The sequence below is a fragment of the Camelus ferus genome, chromosome 6 (genome assembly GCF_009834535.1).
Source record: "Camelus ferus isolate YT-003-E chromosome 6, BCGSAC_Cfer_1.0, whole genome shotgun sequence".
NCBI classification, from domain to species: domain Eukaryota; kingdom Metazoa; phylum Chordata; class Mammalia; order Artiodactyla; family Camelidae; genus Camelus; species Camelus ferus.
In genome coordinates, this window is record NC_045701.1 from 91,476,189 (window position 1) to 91,495,265 (window position 19,077).

Consider the following 19,077-nt stretch of genomic DNA (forward strand, 5'->3'; position numbering starts at 1 on the left):
ACTTAACAGTCATGAGCAGCCCCTTTGATTTGCAAATATCAAAACATGTTGGTGGCTGTAACTAAATCAGCAGGTGCTTCCAGAAGAGGGGAGTGGTTCCCGCCCCATCACTGGCCCTGCAGTTCATCTTGAAAGGACACTTAAGCAGGAGTGGGTGCACACACACACCCACACACACACCCACTCACACATGCTTGCACACACACACTGTCTCAGTCTTCGGAAGCACACCAAGACAATACATAATTTTTTTTGTCATTTCCAAATGATTTTTTAAATCGTAAATTCCTTATTTACTCCATTTTTAAAATTGCACCATTTTTCCTTTCTTTTTTTCATTTTTGTGAAATTTTGAATATGAAAGGACCAAAATTTTAGGCTGCCTGCTTCTTTTTTCTTAATTGAGATTTGTATGGAGATCACTGCAGACTCGCATACATTGGTAAGAATAGAGGTCTGTGTGCCTTTTACCCGGTCTCCCCAGTGATGATGTCTTGCAAAACAACAGTACACGGTCACAACCAAGTCGTCTGCTTTTTGGGGTTTTTTTAATTGTGGTGAAATCACATACATAAAATTTACCATCAGCGGCATGTAGGATGTCGGCAGTGCTGTGCGGCCTTCGTCACTGTCTAGCTCCGGAACATTTTCACCATCCCCTGAGGAAACCCTGTAGCCAGCAGCAGTTGCTCCGCATGCCTCCCTGCCCTGCCCCGGCAGCTGCTCGTCTGCTTTCTCTCTGTGTGGATTTTCCTCTCTGGGACAGTTCCTGTAATCGGAGTCATACAGTACGTGGCCTTTTATGGTTGGCCTCTCACTTAGCATCATGTTGTTTTTTTAACACTTTTTTATTGAGTTATAGTTATTTTACAATGTTGTGTCAAATTCCAGTGTAGAGCACAGTTTTTCAGTTATATATGAACATACATATATTCATTGTCACATTTTTTTTCACTGTGAGCTACAGCAAGATCTTGTATATATTTCCCTGTGCTACACAGTATAATCATGTTTATCTATTCTACATATGCCTGTCAGTATCTACAAATTTTAAACTCCCAGTCTGTCCCTTCCCACCCCCTCCCCCTTGGCAACCACAAGTTTGTATTCTGTGTCTGAATCTGTTTCTGTTTTGTGTTTATGTTTTGTTTTTTTTTTTTCAGATTCCACATATGAGGGATCTCATATGGTATTTTTCTTTCTCTTTCTGGCTCGCTTCACTTAGAATGACATTCTCCAGGAGCATCCACGTTGCTGCAAATGGCATTATGTTGTCAGTTTTTGTGGCTGAGTAGTATTCCATTGTATAAATATACCACATCTTCTTTATTCAGTCATCTGTTGATGGACATTTAGGCTGTTCCCATGTCTTGGCTACTGTAAATAGTGCTTAGCATCATGTTTTTGAGGTTCATCCACGTGGTGTCAGCATCACTACTTCGTCCGTTTTTATTGCTGAGTGATACTCCGTTGTATGGACAGACCACGTTGTGTTTATCCAGGCATCAGCTGGTGGTCGTTTGGGTTGTTCCCACTTTCTGGCTGTTGTGAAGAACGCTGCTCTGAACGTTCACGTAGCTGCTGTTTGAACCTCTGTTCCCATTGTTTTGGTAAACATCTAGGAGTAGAATTTCTGGGTCACACAATCATTCTGTGTTTAACCCTTCGGGAACTGGCAGACTGTTTTCCACAGCTGCTGCAGCATTTCACAGCCCCAGCGACACTATATGAGAGTTCCTGTTCCTCCACAGATTTACCAACACTTACTTTCCATTTTCTTTTTTCTAGCCTCCCTCGTGGGTGTGATGTGGTATCTCGCTGTGGTTGGGGTTTGCATTTCCTGGGTGACTAATGATGTAGAGTGTCCTCCATGTGCTTGTTGGCCATTTGTATGTCTTTGAAGAATTGTCTATTCAAGTCCTTTGCCCTTTTTTTTAGTTCAGTTTGTCTTTTTGTTGTAAGTTTTAATAGTTCTCTTTATGCTAAGAGGGGAGGGTATAGCTCAGGGGTAGAGCGCGTGCTTAGTAAAAGCACTGGGTTCAATCCCCAGGACCTCCATTAAACAAACAAACAAACAAACAAACCTGATTATCTCCTCCCCCCAAAAAAACAAAAATAAAAAATAATTAGGCAAAAGTCTTAAAAAAAAATTCTTTGATCTGGATACTAGACCCTTATATACGACTTGGGTTATCTTTTCGCTTTCTTTACAGTGTCCTTTGATGTACAAAAGCTTCTAATTTCCGTGAAGTCCAATTTAGCTTTTTTCTTGTTATTGCTTGTACTTTTGGTGCTATAGACAAGAAACCGTTGCCAGATTTAGCTCTTATATTTATTTTTGATCCTTTTCAAGTTAATTTTGTGTATGTGTGAGGTGAGGGCCCAGCCTCCTTCTTTTACACGTGTGCTGCCCAGTTGTACCAGCACCATTTGTTGAAAAGACTATTCTTTTCTCATTGAGTGACCTTGGCAACCTTGTCAAAAATCACTTGACTATAGGGATTTATTTTTCAGCTTTCAGTTCTACTCCATTTACATGTCTCTCCCTCTGCCAGTGCCGTCCTGTTTGGTTATTGCAGCTTTATAGTAGTTTTGAACTCAGGAAGCATGAGTCTTCCAACTGTGTTCTTTCTCAAAATTGTTTTGGCTGTTTGAGGCTCCTTACAGTTCCATATGAAATAGAGGATCAGCTTCTCCATTTCTGTAAAGTTGCCAGGTGGGCTTTTGCTAGGGGTGCATTGAAATCTGTAGATGGTTTGGGTGGCGTCGCCTGCTTCCTGACCGTGGTGCAGAGCACTTCCACAGAAAGTGGCCCACAGACCGGCTGAGTCAGAATCACCTGAAGAGTTTGTTTAAAAGGTCGTTTCTGGGCTCCAGCCACAGAGTCTCATGTGGACAGTCTGGCCCCGAGCCCAGGAATGTTCCATTTTAACAAGGTCCCCCCACGAGTCCCAGGGACTCTGAGGTGTGAGAACCACTGGCCCTCCAGTCTTCCCCTCGTCCCTCTGGAGGGGACTTGGGATCAGCCAGAGCAGGCTTCCTAGTCTGAAGGTGGCCAGTTGGTGTGGAGGGTACTCTGCACAACTGCTTCCTGTCCAACCTCTCTGTCCTTCTGGCCGACCTGTCAGGTCACTGGGACTTGTTCCAGGCAACCTTTGTGAAGCAGCATTTCTTGGGCCGTGTTCAGGAGCTCCCAGGGGTGGCTGACATCTGTGGACACCTTGTCACCCCAGGCAGTTACCTGTCTTTTCCATCCTGCCTCTGCTCAATCCCTTTTCTCCCAGAGGCCGGGTGCTGTGCCCATCTGACCTCCACTGAGTCCCCACTTTGGCTGGGAGCTCCTTTTGTTCATTGCATCTTGTTTTTTTACCACCTGTCCTTGGATACATCTCCAGAACTCTCTCTCTGAACACCTCTGATCTCAGAGCCTGGATCCCAGCAGACCGCCCTGTCATCCACTGAGGAGACAGACTGTGCGTGGTACCGCCCAGGTTCAGCCTCTCTGGCTACTTCACTCCCCGGTGCCTCCCCTGCCTTCTGCTCCTGGTTCATTCTGTTCACCCCTCAGCCTCACTCCAGCCGACACCCCCTTGGGCAGCCCTCCCTGACCCCCTGGTCTCATGCTCATCAGATGCTCCCAGGTCACCTCGTTCTTCACCTGTAGCTCCTCTTACCTGCTGCAGTCTTACGGATCCTTGTGTGACTCTCTGAGCCACGGCATGCCTCTCACCAGACTTTAAAATCCAGGAGTCAGGAAAATGGGTCCCCAGCGCCCAGCACAGTGCCTGGCACGAGGTCGATGCCCCAGGAAACATCTGGTGGGTGGGTAGGTGGATGATGTGCGGGTGGGTGATGGGTGGATGATGACGGTTGGGATGAGTGAGGACAGGTGGGTGATGGGTGAATGAACGGGCAGGTGGCTGAGCCAAGAGTCCTCCCATTGTGTGTCAGGGCCTGGGGGTGGGCTTGGGCCAGACCAGGCGGGCACCTCCGGATGGGCCCTTCACAGCATGGGGCTGGCAGAGGGATGAGGACACCGCAGGAGACAGCAGGACTTAAATGACACCCTGTTCTCAGCACCTGATGTCACTCATGAGGCCACCGCGGGCCAGACCCGTGCCCGGCTCTTGACCCCAGGTTCTGGTGTGCACTTGAAGAGGCCCGGGTGGAAGGGCGTCATCTCCCATCCGGGAGCCGCCTCCTCGCCTGCCCCCGTTTCCCAAGATGCTCACAGCAGCCCCGCGCGGCCGACTGGGCCCTCGGCCTGCTCCCCTTCTGTGGACGGAGCAGAGCAGGGGAGGTGCTCGGAGCGTGGGTGGGGACGCCCGCCACGCCAGACACCCACCTCAACCCCGGCCCGGGCTGCCCACCCACCCGTCATACAGCCCTCCGGCCAGTCCACACACCTTCTCCTTGTGGACCCCTTGCCACTACACTCGCAACACCAACAACATTTTTTCGTGGTTTTTATTTTTATAATTTTTAAAATTAAACTTTCATTTTGGAAAACTTCAGACCGACAGAAAACTTACAGGCAGATTTCAAGAAACTCCCGTAGACCCTTCACCCAGAGTCACCCACTGCTAGCACTTGGCCACGTGTGCTTTCTCTCTGAGCCTGAAGCTGTGAGGACCCTCGGAGGCCAGGCCCCTTTCCCCCACCCCGGATCCTTCAGGAGTGTTTCCCCGCCTTTCCTTCCCCTGCCACCCCTCCTGCTGTCACCAACCGTCACCGCCCATACGCAGCTGCCCTCCTGGCCCAGGACCCCGCGGGTCCGCTCCCCATGTCCCTACCTTTTGACATCTGGCCCATCTCCACCTGTGTCCCCCCAGACCTGTGGCCACCGAAGACTTGGGGCTGCCTGTTTGGTGGGAGGCTCCCGCTCTGGGTCTGCCAGGCGTCTCTGTCCCTGCAAGGCTGCGCTGGGGACAGGCCTGGGCCCCTGCCATTCTTGCTGTGCCTCCGCCCTGCACCAGGCTGACGTGGACTCCCCACACCTCCAGCCTTGCCCTCTCCAAAAATAATGTGTCTCCGCCTTCTTCCTGCTGCCAGCCCGCCGGGGTCACCTTGGTCAGCGTCCACTCCAGCCCCAACGACCAGATGCTGTGGGCCCTGGACAGCAGGTGGAACGTGCACGTCCGCACCGGGATCACTGAGGAGATGCCTGTGGGGACCGGCTGGGAGCACGTGCCAGGTAGGGACAGCAGGCCAGCTGGGCTCAGGGGCCATGCAGCTGCCACCGCGGCCACAGCCATGGCTGGACTAGTCTCTCAGGCTCTGCTGAGGCAGGTGACAGCAAGTGTCTGTCTCGTTGTTCCCAGTGTAGGGACCCAGCCCCATGTCCTGGGGGGGGGGGATGATCATCTCTGGTCCACCTGGACCTCCCCACCCCGGTCTTGGGCTCTCGGCAGCCTTGCCCTCAGCTCCCACTTCAAGCCAGCCCGGAGCAGGGCACTGTCCCCTTGGGGACTCTGGTTGACAGGTGCACAGGCTGGCAGGGAGGGCTGGACCATCCCTTCTGCAGCCGGGTCTGAGGACAGGTGATTGCCCTGCTTGTCTGCAGGCTTGCAGGCCTGCCAGCTGGCCCTGAGCACCAGGACCGTGTGGGCCCGCTGCCCCAACGGGGACCTCGCGCGGCGGTATGGTGTCACCGACAAGAACCCTGCTGGAGACTACTGGAAGAAAGTCCCTGGCAGTGCAACATGCTTCACAGGCAGGTGCTGGGCCCTGTGCACTTGGGACTCCCTGGGCCATGTTGGGGGGCTCCTGGGGGGCTGCTTCTGCTGGGCTTGCTCCCAAACAGGAGCCCAGGGCAAGGCCTCCTCTGGGGTCACAGCTTTGGGGGGGGGACCCAGCACCCAGACAGCCAGGGTCTCCCAGGAGGAGGACAGGGTGCCAGGCCACCCACTTTAAAGCTGAGGAAACTGAGGCACAGACTGGGGGTGGCATGTCCAGGGCCCCACAGCTAGAAAGTGCCACGTCCAGACATGGAGCTCAGGCCCCTGACCACCTCTGCTCTCTTCCCGGGCTGGGTGATCCATGAGCATGTGGCTGGCTCTTGTCCCCGCAGTGACCTCATCAGATGAGCTGTGGGCAGTGGGCCCCCCCGGCTACCTCCTCCAGCGGCTGACAAGGACTTTCAGCCACTCCCACGGTGCCCCGAGCAGCCACACCACCACCTCCCACCCCGACGACCTAGAGGACGAGTGGGAGGTAATTTGAAGGAGCTCTCGGGAGGGACCCGAGCCTCGGATGGTGGACACGGTCGGCTCTGAGTTGCTCTCTCTTGGACACACCTCATCAGCTCTCGTCTGGACACGTCCAGCCAGGTCGGCCGCCTCACGCTTGCTCTCATCCTTGTTCGTTTCCGTCTCGTTCCAGCACCCACGGCCTCAGCTGAGTGGCCCGGAGCCGCAAGGCCCCTGTGCTCTTGCTGAGGTTGTCCCCATGGGAACAGTGGCTGCTGCCCATGTGCCGCAGCCACCCCTCCTCGCTGACTACTCCAGGTCCCACCACAGGTGGGACACATCAGAGCTGGCTCAGGGGCCACCCTGGGAGCCACGACAGGCAGCCATGTTAGTAGCTCCAAGGCGTACGGAACCGAAGGTCAGTGCTGTCCACCCGCTGACTGTGCTAACGATGGCTTTGTCTCTGTGCAGGGTCCCTCCACCTCCTCTCTGAGTAGCAGGTCCCAGCACGCATTCCACGCTGGACATGCCAGATGGGAAACCAAGGCTGTGTTTGAGAGGTGGGGTGCTGGCTGTGCCAGGACAGAGAACACACACTCACAACTCCCACACACGTGCCACACGCCCTCCCTGCCCACTCACGCGTGGGCCGTGCTCGCCTCCCTGAGAACACACCTCAGCCAAAACGACAAAGGCCAGTGGATGGACGGAACCAGAGTGTGCGCACGTGTCCGAGGCAGGGCCGGCGCAGGGCGGTGTGGTCGGGCCCGGGGCCCCGGCCAGGCGGTGGCTGAGGGATGTCTTCAGCGTGGTTTCTCAGCCAGTGCTGCTGGTGGGCGTCATAGAATCCAGAAGCGCCCTCTGAGGATGAATCTACTGATTATTGCCTTTTTTGTTTGTTGTATTACAAACCTACATACGATACCTCATTTGAAATCAAATCTTACCAATTTAGGAGAGAAATGTATTTTCCAAAATGAGTGGAAGGCCTTTCACTGCTTCCCGCTGTCGATCCTGAGCCCGCACTGTTCTCAGCTGCAGCTTCGGGGAGGGTGGGCACCCGCTCCGCGTGTCCTTGGCACGCAGGGCAGTCGTGGGGCCTGCCTGCTGGCTCCGAGAGGGAGCCAGGCCCTGTCGGCCGGCTGCTGGGTTGATGCAAGGTTGAAACGGGCGCCTGTCTTGGTTGGTTGCTGTGGCCACGTTAGACACCAGTCCATCCTGGGGCTTGGCCTGCAGTGCCCGCCCCTCACTGGCATCTGAGCTGTCGGAGTCCACGCCCAGCCCGTGTCCCACCCTGAGCCCACCTCCCCTCCCTCCCGGAGGCAGCCCCGCGGCAGGATGCCAGCCTAGCTGCTTTTTTTAGCGGCCCGCGGCCCTGGGCCCAGTCACTCGATGCCTGTTTTCTACTGAGAGAGCGTATCCCGGAGCCCCCAGGCCACAGGTGAAGAGTGATAAAATATGTTCTCTGACAGGACCCAGCAGCCACGAAGATGGAGGTTTTCCAGGTCTAAATGAGGACAAGGTCTTACTTCACACTTCACTTTTATAGAATCCTTTTTTAAAAAGTTTGGTGACAGCAGAGGCCACCGCAGGCCGCGGTGGCGCCTCTTCTGCGGACATCGTGCCTTGCCCGGCGCCTGCCCGATGCCGCGCTCTCCCACACCCGCGGGACCTAGTGCGATTAAACCCAAGCCGAGTCTGACACTTGTAAACCATTGTAGCTTCAGTGCTTTGTGCCGTTTGCTTTCTGGTTCTCATTTCTAATTGTGCTTTGAGACAGTGCAATAAACTAGACTTTTCCAAGCCTAGCTGAGCCTGCTGTCTGAGCGACGAAGACTGGCGTTCCCACCTGTGCCGGGGAGAGCCTGCTGGTCGCGTCTGCCAGCCCAGCCCCCCTGTCAAGAGGGGCGGGTGGATATGACTTCGTGATCAGCTTGCCCAGGGGGCTTCCTGGGAGAAAGTCACTCCAGAGGTAGACGCACCTGGCGGCCCCTGGGAAGGACACCTTGAGGTGAGGCGGAGCACAGGGCAGTGTCCTCCCGGAGGCCCATGGAGGTCACTTTAGGGGCCCAAGACCTGGGCCTGTCTCCGCCCATGACACAGAACCAGATTCCAGAAGTGCCTCCTGAAACAAACTTGCGGGAAAAGATCACATTTGTGAAGCCGCAGGACATCCCAGAACAGGAAATGACCTGGACAAGAAATGTCAAGACCCAAGTCAAGAGGTGGCCAAGCTTTACAGAAGACTTCCGAGAAAGCACGCGTCAGAAGGGCACGCTCGACGTTCCTGGCGGGAGACCCTGTCCACTGCGCAGGGACGTCAGTCCTTTCCGAGGGAGTAGGTGGGTTTCACTCAGTTTGTCAAAATCCTCACTGGGATTTGTTTTGTTAGGGGAGGCAGGCAGGGACCCCTGAAACCATGTTCGTGCCACAGACACCCCCTTGACTGCACCAGACGTGCTCCAAGGGGCTCACGCATGCAGCCACATCCTCGCAGGGCCCGAGGCATAAGTACTGTTTCCCCAGTGAGACTCAGAGAAGTTAAGTGACTTGCTCAAGGCAACACCGGGAGTGCATTGGGGAGCCCAGCTGGGTAGGTAGGCTGTCCGCTGCCACCTCACTGTCTGGGGAAGGAGAAACATAAGAATTGCCAAGAGTGATAGCTGGCCAGCGAATGAAGGATGGCGTGGATGGACGGGCCAGTGACATCGGGCCGCCCAGCGAGGCCCACGGGGAGCCAGCACTGCGGTGAGGGGACAGGAGGGCAACTTCACAACTGATGTGGACCACTCCTGAGTCATCTAGAGAAAATATTCACTGGATTAAAGGATCTTAAAATGAGGGGCAAAAAACAGTATCTGATTTCTGGAAGGCAAGCAGTTTCCTAAACTCAGAAGTGACGGGGAAAGCCAGAAAATGGTATATAGATTTGATTTCTTCAAAAATATAAAGATGCTGTAAATTAAAAACTCCACATAAAATTTAAAGTATAAATAACCACAGTGAGTAGGAGGAACACCTAAGATGTGTGTGGACGGAGGAGGGGACGGTCGCTGCTCCATGAACACCAGGCAGACGGAGCAGGTCAGGAGCCACCCCGGCACATCCCTTCCGGGAGAATCACCATCGGCCTGCAGCGGCCTTTCAGCCGTCCCCCCACGAACCCCTACTTCCAGAAACCTGTCCTCAAGAGCAAACCCTAGTTGCACAGCGCAGCGTCATTTATAATTGTGAAACCCTAAGACCAGCCGGCATTTGGGAGCATCTCTCCAGTGAAACAGCGTGCAGCTGTTAAAAAGCCTGTGTCCTCCTGGAGGAGATGTGTTCGGGGCAGTCTGTGACGTAATTTTGTCTTATTAGCATTAATCCCTCGGGTGTGGTTTTGCAGCAGGTCATCTAGAGGGAGACACTGCAGAGGCACTTACTCTGCTCTAACCACTTCTGGTGAGGTCGACGTTCTTCATAATTCCAGGGGCACAGGAGGGGCAGAAAGACACTACACAGGCAGCTGGTCACTGTGTCTGCCTGTAATGTATACCTTTTTGTAGCTTTTGAATTTGAGCCATGTAAACGTGTTATTTATTCCAGAAATAAAATTCCCAGTTTAAAGGCTCAGTCCTCTCTAACAGTAACTCTGTCTCATCAACACTAGCTGCATCAAGCATCACTAACACAAAGGCTTCTTAAAAATCATATTTACAGAGTGTTTTACAATATACGGAAATGCTTATGCTACAGGAAGTTTTTAACTCTAAATCTGATCTGATGGCACGTATGTAGAAAATATGCACAGAAAAAACTGGAAGAAAATACACCAAAACGCTAGCAGTGCCTGTCTGGGTGCCGGGTGCCGGCAGGGAGCCAGCCCCTTCCTTTGGGAGCCACACGCTGGGGCGAGCAGGGGCCCTGCCACACCCTGACCTGGGTTTCTCTGCAGTCTGTGTGCGCGACCACGAGCGGGAACTCTGTAAGCAGGAAAATCACAGAGATAGAAATCTGTTATCTTCGTCTCTATCTTGAGTGGGGTGGTGGCTGCACTTGTGATGACATTGGTCATAACTCCTCAAGCCACACACTTAAAGCTTGTGCATTTACTATGCGTCTTGTCAGCTACAGCTTAACTGTCAAACCCGGCAGGACAGACCCAGCCGCTGCGGGGCAGGGCTTCCTCAGCCTCACTCCTCCCGAAACAGGCTTGGTCCTGCCCCTCCTCCCCGACCGTGCTGGTTTCCCTCCTTCGACTCCCAGGAAACATTCTTGTTCTGAACAGGGTTGGGGGTAACTTAGGAAAGTGGTCTCAGTACAAAATTTTAAAGTTGAAGAAACTGAGAAGAAAGGAATTCAGCGGGAGAATCGAGGTAGTACAGAAGAGGTGCAGCGAGGCCCCGGCACAGGGTCATGTCACCACGGCCAAAGCTGGCAGAGCAGGGCCCCTTGCCCTCCTGGCGCCTCCCCCGGCCCCCTGGACAGCACAGGCACAAGGTCACCATACCTTGGGGAGGAGCGCCCCCGTTCTCTATGGGTCTGGGATGCAGAGATCCTGGCCCCTGAGCCCTCCCCAACAGTGGGTTACCAGGCCCCTGGGTGGGCATGAGGAGGGCAATAGTGGCCACAGGTTTTCCTTAGCAAGGTTGGTGGGATGAACGAACAAACCAACTAACAAGCTTCGTCCCAAAGACGTGGGCCTTGTTCCGGGCAGAGCCATTGCCTCTGAGAAGCCATCAAGGCCACCTGCCAACAACAGCTAAGAGCTGAGTCGCCTGGCTGGCTGCGGCTCTCCCCAGGCCTCCTGCTCATTGCCAGGGTTACCTTGCTGATGGGGTGGCCCCAACATCCTCTGGGGCTGGACGGCCCAGGGGGTGATAAGCTGAGGCCTGGCCCCGCCCCACCCCACCCCACCCCAGGCCAGCAGCAGCCACCAGATAACCCCGAGGCTTCTCCTCCCTGCACTGTGGCCCTCAGTTCTCTGCTCTCCTTGACGCCTGGGGTGCCCAAGCCAGGCGTTCCCAGTGAGATTCAGTGGGAGCCGTGCCCAGAATCAGGCCCCGCTCAGCTGCCACAGGGCTGCCGCTGCCTTCCCCCACCCCGTCCAGCCACAGGACACCAGGGGCTGATGCCCCAGCTGCCCTCCTACCCCTCCAAGGTATAGGGGCCCCTGGACCTGTGCTCTGGCTGGGCCTCCCTGCTCTGGTGCCCACAATCCCTCCTGCCAGGATCATGCCCCGCACTCCAGGAGCAGCCCAGGTGCAGCTTCCTGCTTGCCCAACAGTGTTCCCAGGGCCTGTTGGGGAGCTCCCCTATCCCTGCATCACCCCATCCCCAGCCCAGGGGGCTCAAAAGAGGTTGTCACCAAAGGGGCAGCTATAGGTCCAGAAGAGAAGTGAAGGGAAGCCCTGGGCCTTGGGCCAGGAAGGCTGACCCCAAAGAGGATCGAGCTAGGACTAGGGAGAAGTCTGCATGCCCAGGTCTCCCATCAGGTGCCTGTCAGGTGCCCAGGCTCTTTCTAGACAGAAGCTGCTGGAGCATGAGGGCACCAAGGGTTCCCCACACCTCCCCCTGCCCAAACCCCAGGAGCCACTGCAACCTGCTGCTCCAGGCCACCCCAGTCTCCACTTCTCATCTCCAAAGGAAATGTGCCCTCCCCTAACAGTGCATGCCTGTATGAGGACCTGGGACCCCCCCCCCACTTCCGAGGACCCAGAAACTCCTGATGCCCAAAGTTTTAAGCTCTAAGAGATGGCAGTATCCACTGTCCCCAAGTGTCAAGGCTCAAAGAGGCTATTTAACTGGGCCAGGACACACAGCAGGAAGGGAGGCACCCTGATTCTCACTTGGTATCTAGGGCCAGCCACTGGGCTGTACACCCCTCCCCCACCCCCTCCTCCCCACTCTGTGCACCCACACACAATTCCCAGGAACAGAGGTCACATCCTTTTCAAGGCAGGCAGGGAGCTTGGAGATGGTCTAAAACTCTTTAAAAACATGGCGACACTGAAACCTAAGGCATCCTGAGAGTGGGTGGCAGGTGCAGACCAGAACCAGGCCCCCCTGGCAAGACATTCCTGCTGCCCAGGCCCCTTCCATACCGTCCCACTTATGGCCCACCACCCCGGACTCTGCCTTGGCCACCCAAAGCCTCTACATCCCCAGGCACGCTCCTGTCACAGACACTGGGGGCAGGGTGGGCAGCGGGTGCCCCCAGCCAGGCAGTCACTCTTCACCAGGCAGATCTTTAGCCCTCTGCTCCTGGCAGAACATCATGGCCCTCCGGCCCATGCCGGCGTGGGTTGAATTTCACAGCCCAGCAGAATCCCCAGGCAGGCCTGCCTGGCCATCCTCCCTGATCCGAAGGCTCCTCAGGGCACAGACCCAGCTTTTCAGCCAGCCCTTTGTCCTAAAGGATCATGGTGCATCCGGTAACAAGTCTCCATCTTCAAAAACTTCCTGCAGAAACCAGATGTACTGGCTGAGGCAAGAGGGCTTGCCCACAGGGTGATGCGGCCACCCAGTCACCCACAGACACAACTTTCCACCTGTCAGGGGCTGGGCTAGACAGGGTGGGCCTGGAGGAAGACACATCTAATTCCACCTGAGGAAAGGTTGGAGCTGGGCCCAGGAGCCTAAGGCAGCAGGAACCCTAGTCGACCAGGGAGAGCAAAAGGGGCCACAGGGACAAGTCCAGGCCTGGGCTGGTTTGGGTGGAGGGAGTCCCAGTGATACCCAAGGAGGAGCAGGTGGCCAATCTGGGACGGAAGGTGGGGGTGGGGGGGGAATGACAAGGAGGCACAGCCTGGGTCCTGCCTCCCCTACTACAGCAAGGCAGGCCTTGCTGCCTGCCATGGTCTCAGGACCTGAGTTCAAGCCCCACAGGGGAGTTTACAAGGCCCTACATGCTGACTGGGCAGAGGACCTCCACCTAACACCTACAGGACACTTCTCTTAGCCTCCAGGCCTTTGCACAAGCTGTCCTCCAGCTTTGACACGGCAGTCCACCCCCCTGCACCTGCCCAATTCCTACACAGCTCAGCAGTCACTTCCTCCGGGACATCTTCCCAAAGGCTCTTAATCAAGATGGGAGGCGGGTCCTCACCCCCATCAGGGTCTGGGCAGTGAGCTCAGGGCAGCGCCTGGCTCTCAAGAATCCCAAGATCCAACAACCCTGCTCCACAGGGCGGAGATGGGGAGCTGAGCCCCGCTGGAATCAGAAAACTGCAGCTGGGGGCCCACCTTCCCCTCCTGGCCTGGCCCACCCCATGCATGCAACAGACGAAGCAGAGATTCTGCTGTACAGAGAACCATATATGTAAAGTGCCGGGTACAATGCTCTGAAAAATAGTATTCTCCAAAAATCCAGTGCCCAGGGTGGCCCCGTGGTCTAGCCCTTGCCCGTGAGGTCCAGTGGCTGCAGGAAGGGTGGCAGCGGCAGCTCGTCCAGGGCCTCGGGGAAGCGGCCGGGGGAGATGGCGGTGACCAGCACCTGCATGGCGCGAGCGAAGAGCGACGGCGGCGCCAGGCCCGCCAGCCACTGGAACTTGTCCTCGCCCAGGAGCCGCTGCCAGCGCGGCCGGTCGCCCAGCAGTTCGCGGCGGGCCGGGCCGGCGGCATCGGCAGGCGTGTACAGCGCCAGCAGGTCGAGCAGCAGCAGGCGGCGCTGGCGAGGCTCCCCGGGCGCAGGTGCCCCGGCGGCAGGGGTGGCCCCGGCGTCGCGGCCCAGCTGGCGCAGCAGCAGCTCCAGTGGCGTGAGGCCACCGCCGTCGCGCAGGCTGGGCGAAGCGCCGTGACCGAGCAGCAGGAAGAGGCACTCGGGGCGTGCCAGCTCGCAGGCCACATGAAGCGACGTGCCGCCTCCCTCCACGCGGCTGCAGCCGCGCCGGTCGAGCAAGCGCGTGCGCTCCTCAGCCGGGAAGTCGCGCACGGTGCGCAGGATGCGGCGCAGGATGCCCACGCGGTTGTAGCGCACGGCCAGCGCCACGTGCGGCCCGGGCGCGGCGCAGCAGCGGAAGCCGGCGCTGGGCGGAGCCAGCGCGCGCCGCGGGAACGTGGCCAGCAGGTAGTGCGCGTACGCCTGGTGGTCGTGCACGAGCGCATAGAGCAGCGCCTCGGACGGCGAGTAGGCGGCGGCGCGCCCGCGCTCGTCCCAGTGGAAGGCCTCGCTGGCGCGCATGTCCTCCAGCAGCCACACCGGCAGCAGGTCGCGCACTGCCTGGTAGAAGGCGAACGACGACTTGCGGCACTGCTTCTGCGCCCGCGAGCGCGCTGCGCCCGCGCCCTCGGGCCCGCCGTCCGCGCCGCTCCCGGGCCGCCGCGCGTCCCACGGCATGCTGGCAGCGAGGGCCTCTCGGCCTCACGGCATGGGCCTGGGGCCGACCACCTGCGGGCGGAGGGGAATCAAAGTGAGGGTCCAGGGCCTCCCGTCCAACCCTCACTCAGCCCTACCCATCCGGGCCTCTCGTGCCTGCCTCCAGCCTCCGACCCGGCCTTCCAGTCACTCCTCACAGCTCCCTTCTCTCAGAAGGGAGAGAGGCCCAGAACCACCTCCCACATCCTTGATCTAGCTGCACCTGATCTCCCTCCCTGAACCTGTTCTCTGGTATTCTGCTAAAAATGCCCTTCCCTGCCCCTGCCCTCACAGCCCCACCTACCGTCAAGGCCACACTGAAACCCCACATCGCCCTCCCTCCAGCCCAGGAGCCCACCGAAGAGTTCCTGCTCCCACCTGGGCAAGGTGCATCCAAACCCAAGTAAGGAAAGGCCAGGTAAGGGGCTAGAAAAGCTGCATCCCACATCTCAAGCTGAGCCAAATCCTTTTCGTAGCCCAGGCTCCCTGTCCCCAACCCCACCTAAACTTGACCCTGTCCTCTGACCCCCAGGCCAGGCAGAGGCAGAGCTGTAGACTCAGACCTACCTGTTTAGTGCACCGCGATCACCTAGTTTTGTGTAGGTAGTTTATCACTTTCCTTTTCTGAGCCTCAGCTTCCTCATCTGAGTAAGAAAGGGGGAAATGCAGGCTGTGAGCCACAGCAGGGAGGGGGGCCTCTAGCCTTCCACCCAAATATGTTTACTGGAGGTCCCCACGCCAAGCTCCTGGGAGGAGGCAGGAAGATAAGGTCCACCTAGAGACTGGTGTGTACACCACTTCACAGTCTGCAAATCCCCTCCAGGTCTGCTACCTCTCTTAATCTTCCCAACTACTAGAAGCAGGTACTGTCATCCCATTTTCCAGCAAGGGTCAAACTTGTCCAAGGTCAGTTAGCAAGTCATGTTAGAGCCAGTTCCAGAACCCAGATCTCCTACCTCCTATTTCGGGCTCATTCCAGAACCTGAGGGGCCCCCAAACACACAGGGAACCCAGCTTGAGCCTAACCTTGCCTTCTGAGTCCCCTGCCCCAAACTGAGCCTGGCCTCCAACTCCAAGCGCCGGCCCAAGCTTCCTACTGTCTTTTTTTCAAGGGTTAAACCCTTGGTCACAGGGGCCTGGGTTAGCGGACAGACTGCGTCCACACACACTGGGTAACTAAGTTACAGAGAGGGGCAGGGTGGGGGTGGACTGGAGCCACAGTGCCCCTTTTGGGGACACTGTGACTGGAACAGCCCCCCAAGCCTGGGCCTCTGTGCCCCGGGTGTACCCTGTGTCCACACAAGGTTACGTAAAGTTGGGCCGTCCCACGTCACTGGGCAGCGAGTCACGGTCGCGGCTCCCTGAATGGGGGGTTGGGCGCCCAGGGCATCCCGCCACCTCCACCCCGTCCCTTCCCGGCGGCACGGCCGTACCTCGGGCGGCCGCGGGTGCAAGGCCACGGGATCTGCGGGAGGGTGGCGGCCAGCGAGAGCTGCACCTGCGTGCGCGTGTGTCCAAGGGGGATGAGAGGTGCGGCGGCCAGGGAAGCAGCGCCCGGGGCTGGGGCTGCAAGCCAAGCCGACGGAGGAAGGGGGACTCACCTTGGGGTTGGCGGGGCCGCGGGCCTGGCGTCCCCGCCCCCGCTGCGGGCCAGAGCGCGTGCTGTCCCCTCGCAGGTAGGCGCGCAGGCGAAGATCCCAGGACGGACGGGAGGGAGGGAGCCGCCGCCGCCCGCGCCCGCCGCAGCCGCGCTCTGAGCCGCCGCGGCCCGATCGCTGCGCGGCGGTGCCGGCGCCGGCGGCGGGCGGGCGGGCGGGCGGGCGGCGGGCGGCGCAGTGCGGCCCCGGCCGGGCAGGACCGCGGGGCCGCCCGCTGCCACCATTGGCCCGCGCTGCCGGCCCCCGCCGCCGCCCATTGGCCGTTGCTCTGCACCATTGTTACGTCACCTGCCGGCGGGCGGGGCGCCCGGCGGGACCCGCGGAAAAGTTGGGAGAAACTTGAGGGCGCGAGGGGGTGGGGCCGGGATTGGAGCCAGCGGGGCGGGGCTCCCGGAAACCCGAGCTGCGGACCAGGAAAGGCTCCCGGTCCCAGCAGCCGGCGACCGGCTCTGGGAAGGGCCCCGGGGCCCAGCCTGCGGTGCCGCCGCCCAGTGGGAGTCTGGGCGCGCGAGTAGACGCCCGGGCCCCGCCAAGCGTGAATTTGCTCGTCGCCGCATGAGTCATAGTCCAGGTCACCTTTGCACTGACCATCTGTGACCTTGGGGAAGACGTCCTCAGGGGCTGTTTCTGAGACTGTAGCTGGAGGGGTCAAGGGGTAGGAGCTGTGACCCCTAAGGGCCTCGGCTGCGTTCTCCCCAGCCAGGGTCCAGGCATCTCCAGCCCCTACTCCAAGCTGACTTTCCCAGGGAATTATGGATAAATGGCTGCAGATAGCCATTTGTGAGTGCCTGCTGTGTGCCAGTCTCTGCTAAACATGCTTGATCTCACTGCATCTTCACAACCGGTAGGGTAGGAATTATGACCCCCAATTCACCGGCCAGAAAACTGGGGCTCACAAGGAAGTGACCCCCAAGTGAGGAGTGGCCAGGACCGAGGCTGCAGGCTTTTCTTTCTTTTCTTCAGACCTTTGTAGTGGATGGGACCTCAGCCACCCCAGCCTCCCCACAAAGGGGCCAACTGTGGAGCACACACATGCTGAGACCACCAAATACCGGCACCCAAAGTGCTGTCCGCTTCAAAGCAAGGTGGCCTTGCAGCCCCTACCGTACGGCTCAGGGGGTCCACCAGCAGATCTACAGAAATCAGTCATCGGCCAGGGTTGGGGTACAGGGAGCCCTGGGCTAGGAATCCAGGCTCCACCTCTGCATTGCCTCAGCTTTGGTCCCCTCCATGCTTTAGTCCTCAGTTTCCCTACAGTTTCTCCCACCTTTCCAGTTCTGGATGTCCTGAGTATGATGGGGGTGGGGGCAACGCGAATGGAAATCCTGGGGTTGACACTTGGCCTTTGGAGCCCCCAGACCCTGGGAGACAACCTGGGGTGGGAGGTAGTGTCCCAGGTGAACTACCTGTGGCTCAAGACTCTGCCACCTTTCCCCCATGTCCCCACTGTACTCTTCAAGGGCTGTGGTTGAGACCTCACACCATCTCCATGGCTACCAGCAGAATGAGGTGACAGGGCCCGGGCTGTGGGGCGCAGCTGGCCTCGGGGCGGGTCTCTCTCCACCTTAGTCCCCTCTGCTTCCCCCTTCGACTTGCCCTCCTCACTCCTCACTGGGTTTCCCGAAGGCCTCTCTCAGAATCAAGTCTGACCCTGTTTCTCCATTGCTTAGAAGCTTCCCATGGAAACAGATTTAGCCAGAAAGACCAGGTGGGGCAGAGGAAAGGCATTCCTGGGCCGGACACAGCTGGAGCAAAGGTCTGGAAGTGACAGAAGGAGGCTGCAGAGGTCAGTCGGGAGGGGCTGGGAAGCATGGGGTCTTGAATGCCAGGACAAGGAGCTTGGGACTGTCCCCAGGACCTGGAGGTGGGGATAGAGGGAGTTTGGAAGTTAGTAAATAATTTCAGGCATACAAAATAATAATAAAAACAACAACAATAAAAATTTACAATGTCTGGGAGCCTACGAGGAGAAATCTGTAGGCCAACGTGCCTGTCCTGGCCCCCAGCCACTTTCCCACGGTGGTGGCTCACACTGTAACACTGCATCGAGGCACTGTCCTCTGTCACTCTCAGCAGCCTGCCTTTTTCTCGCAAGGTCACTTGTAGACTCACCCTCTAGGGTACATGCTGCTCTGGTTCACGCGTCATCTCTCCTGGGGAGTCTTCTTCTGGTGAAATCTGTCCCCTGTGCCCGACACACGTGTGGTCTCCCAGGCTGCTGCAACCACCCTGCGCATGTCTCCTTGGGGCTATGGTGGGGTCAGGGGCCCCAAATGAAGCAGCGTCATATGCCAGGTGGCTGCCCTGCGAGGCTGTGAATAGATTGTGAAGGGGCAGTTTCCTCCTGGAGGGAGGATGGACTTGGGTGGGATGTGAAGGGATGCGGGGCAGTGTGGGGGATTGGGTGGAGGAGGGCGGCTCAATTCCCAGAGAGACTACAGCAGCCTGGGGGTAGAGGGACTGCCCTGTTCAGGTCCTGACGCCACCAGCGCAGGGGGTGCGCACCAGCACAGCCTTCTAAGGTCTAAGGCTTTGACCTTTGACCCATCATATTCCCACTGAGATCTGTTCCAAGACACACTCCCCTCTCTCCTGGGAGAGCTGGTCCCACCACAGCAGGCATCTGTGTGCGCCCAGGTAGGGGTGTAGTTGGTGAGGCCAGAGAGATGTAGGGGGCGGGGGCTGCAGATACAGAAGGACCCCACAGGTCAGTGGGAGGACTCGGCTCTGCGCATGGCTCTGCACAAAGGCTGGCTCCGGTTTTCTCAGGCTCCCCCTGGCTGCTGGGAACAAACCGCACAGGGAGAAGGTGGAAGCCCACCAGTAGCCAACTGGCCTGGGAAGGGGTGGTGGAGCCGAGGAGCGGCATGGAGGTCACTGGAGAGAAGCAGCT

The 19,077-nt window shown here is 57.8% G+C and overlaps 2 protein-coding genes across 6 annotated transcripts in view; one reads left to right on the forward strand and one right to left on the reverse strand.

Annotated features, from left to right (window-relative positions):
- The window catches only part of TECPR2 (tectonin beta-propeller repeat containing 2), an 81,953-nt gene extending 73,957 nt beyond the window's left edge, over positions 1 to 7,996 (forward strand). For all 3 annotated transcript variants that reach the window (XM_032482711.1, XM_006175658.3, XM_032482712.1), the window contains 3 exons: positions 5,053 to 5,194; positions 5,564 to 5,713; positions 6,071 to 7,996. In XM_032482711.1, the coding sequence (XP_032338602.1) occupies positions 5,053 to 5,194; positions 5,564 to 5,713; positions 6,071 to 6,222 (444 nt within the window). In that variant the 3' untranslated portion in view covers positions 6,223 to 7,996. The remainder of the gene's footprint in view (positions 1 to 5,052; positions 5,195 to 5,563; positions 5,714 to 6,070) is intronic.
- A 5,470-nt stretch (positions 7,997 to 13,466) lies between these two features.
- Positions 13,467 to 18,494, reverse strand: ANKRD9 (ankyrin repeat domain 9). Of its 3 annotated transcripts, XM_032482719.1 has the most exons (4): positions 18,297 to 18,489; positions 17,835 to 18,042; positions 16,128 to 16,823; positions 15,088 to 15,170 (listed from the first exon to the last, which is right to left on the reverse strand). In XM_032482719.1, exons 2-4 carry the CDS (start codon positions 17,845 to 17,847, stop codon positions 15,112 to 15,114), a joined length of 768 nt encoding a protein of 255 aa, XP_032338610.1. In that variant the 5' UTR covers positions 17,848 to 18,042; positions 18,297 to 18,489; the 3' UTR covers positions 15,088 to 15,111. The 3 variants fall into 3 exon arrangements, with proteins under 3 accessions (XP_032338608.1, XP_032338610.1, XP_032338609.1); XM_032482717.1 differs by lacking the exons at positions 17,835 to 18,042; positions 18,297 to 18,489 and adding an exon at positions 13,467 to 14,559 and having other exon boundaries at positions 15,094 to 15,170; positions 16,128 to 16,368; XM_032482718.1 differs by having other exon boundaries at positions 16,128 to 18,042; positions 18,297 to 18,494.
- Positions 18,495 to 19,077: the final 583 nt, after the last annotated feature.

Bases quoted from the DNA above. Each gene is read 5' to 3' on its own strand.
- ANKRD9 (XM_032482717.1), bottom strand. From the start codon at position 14,508: ATGCCGTGGGACGCGCGGCGGCCCGGGAGCGGCGCGGACGGCGGGCCC.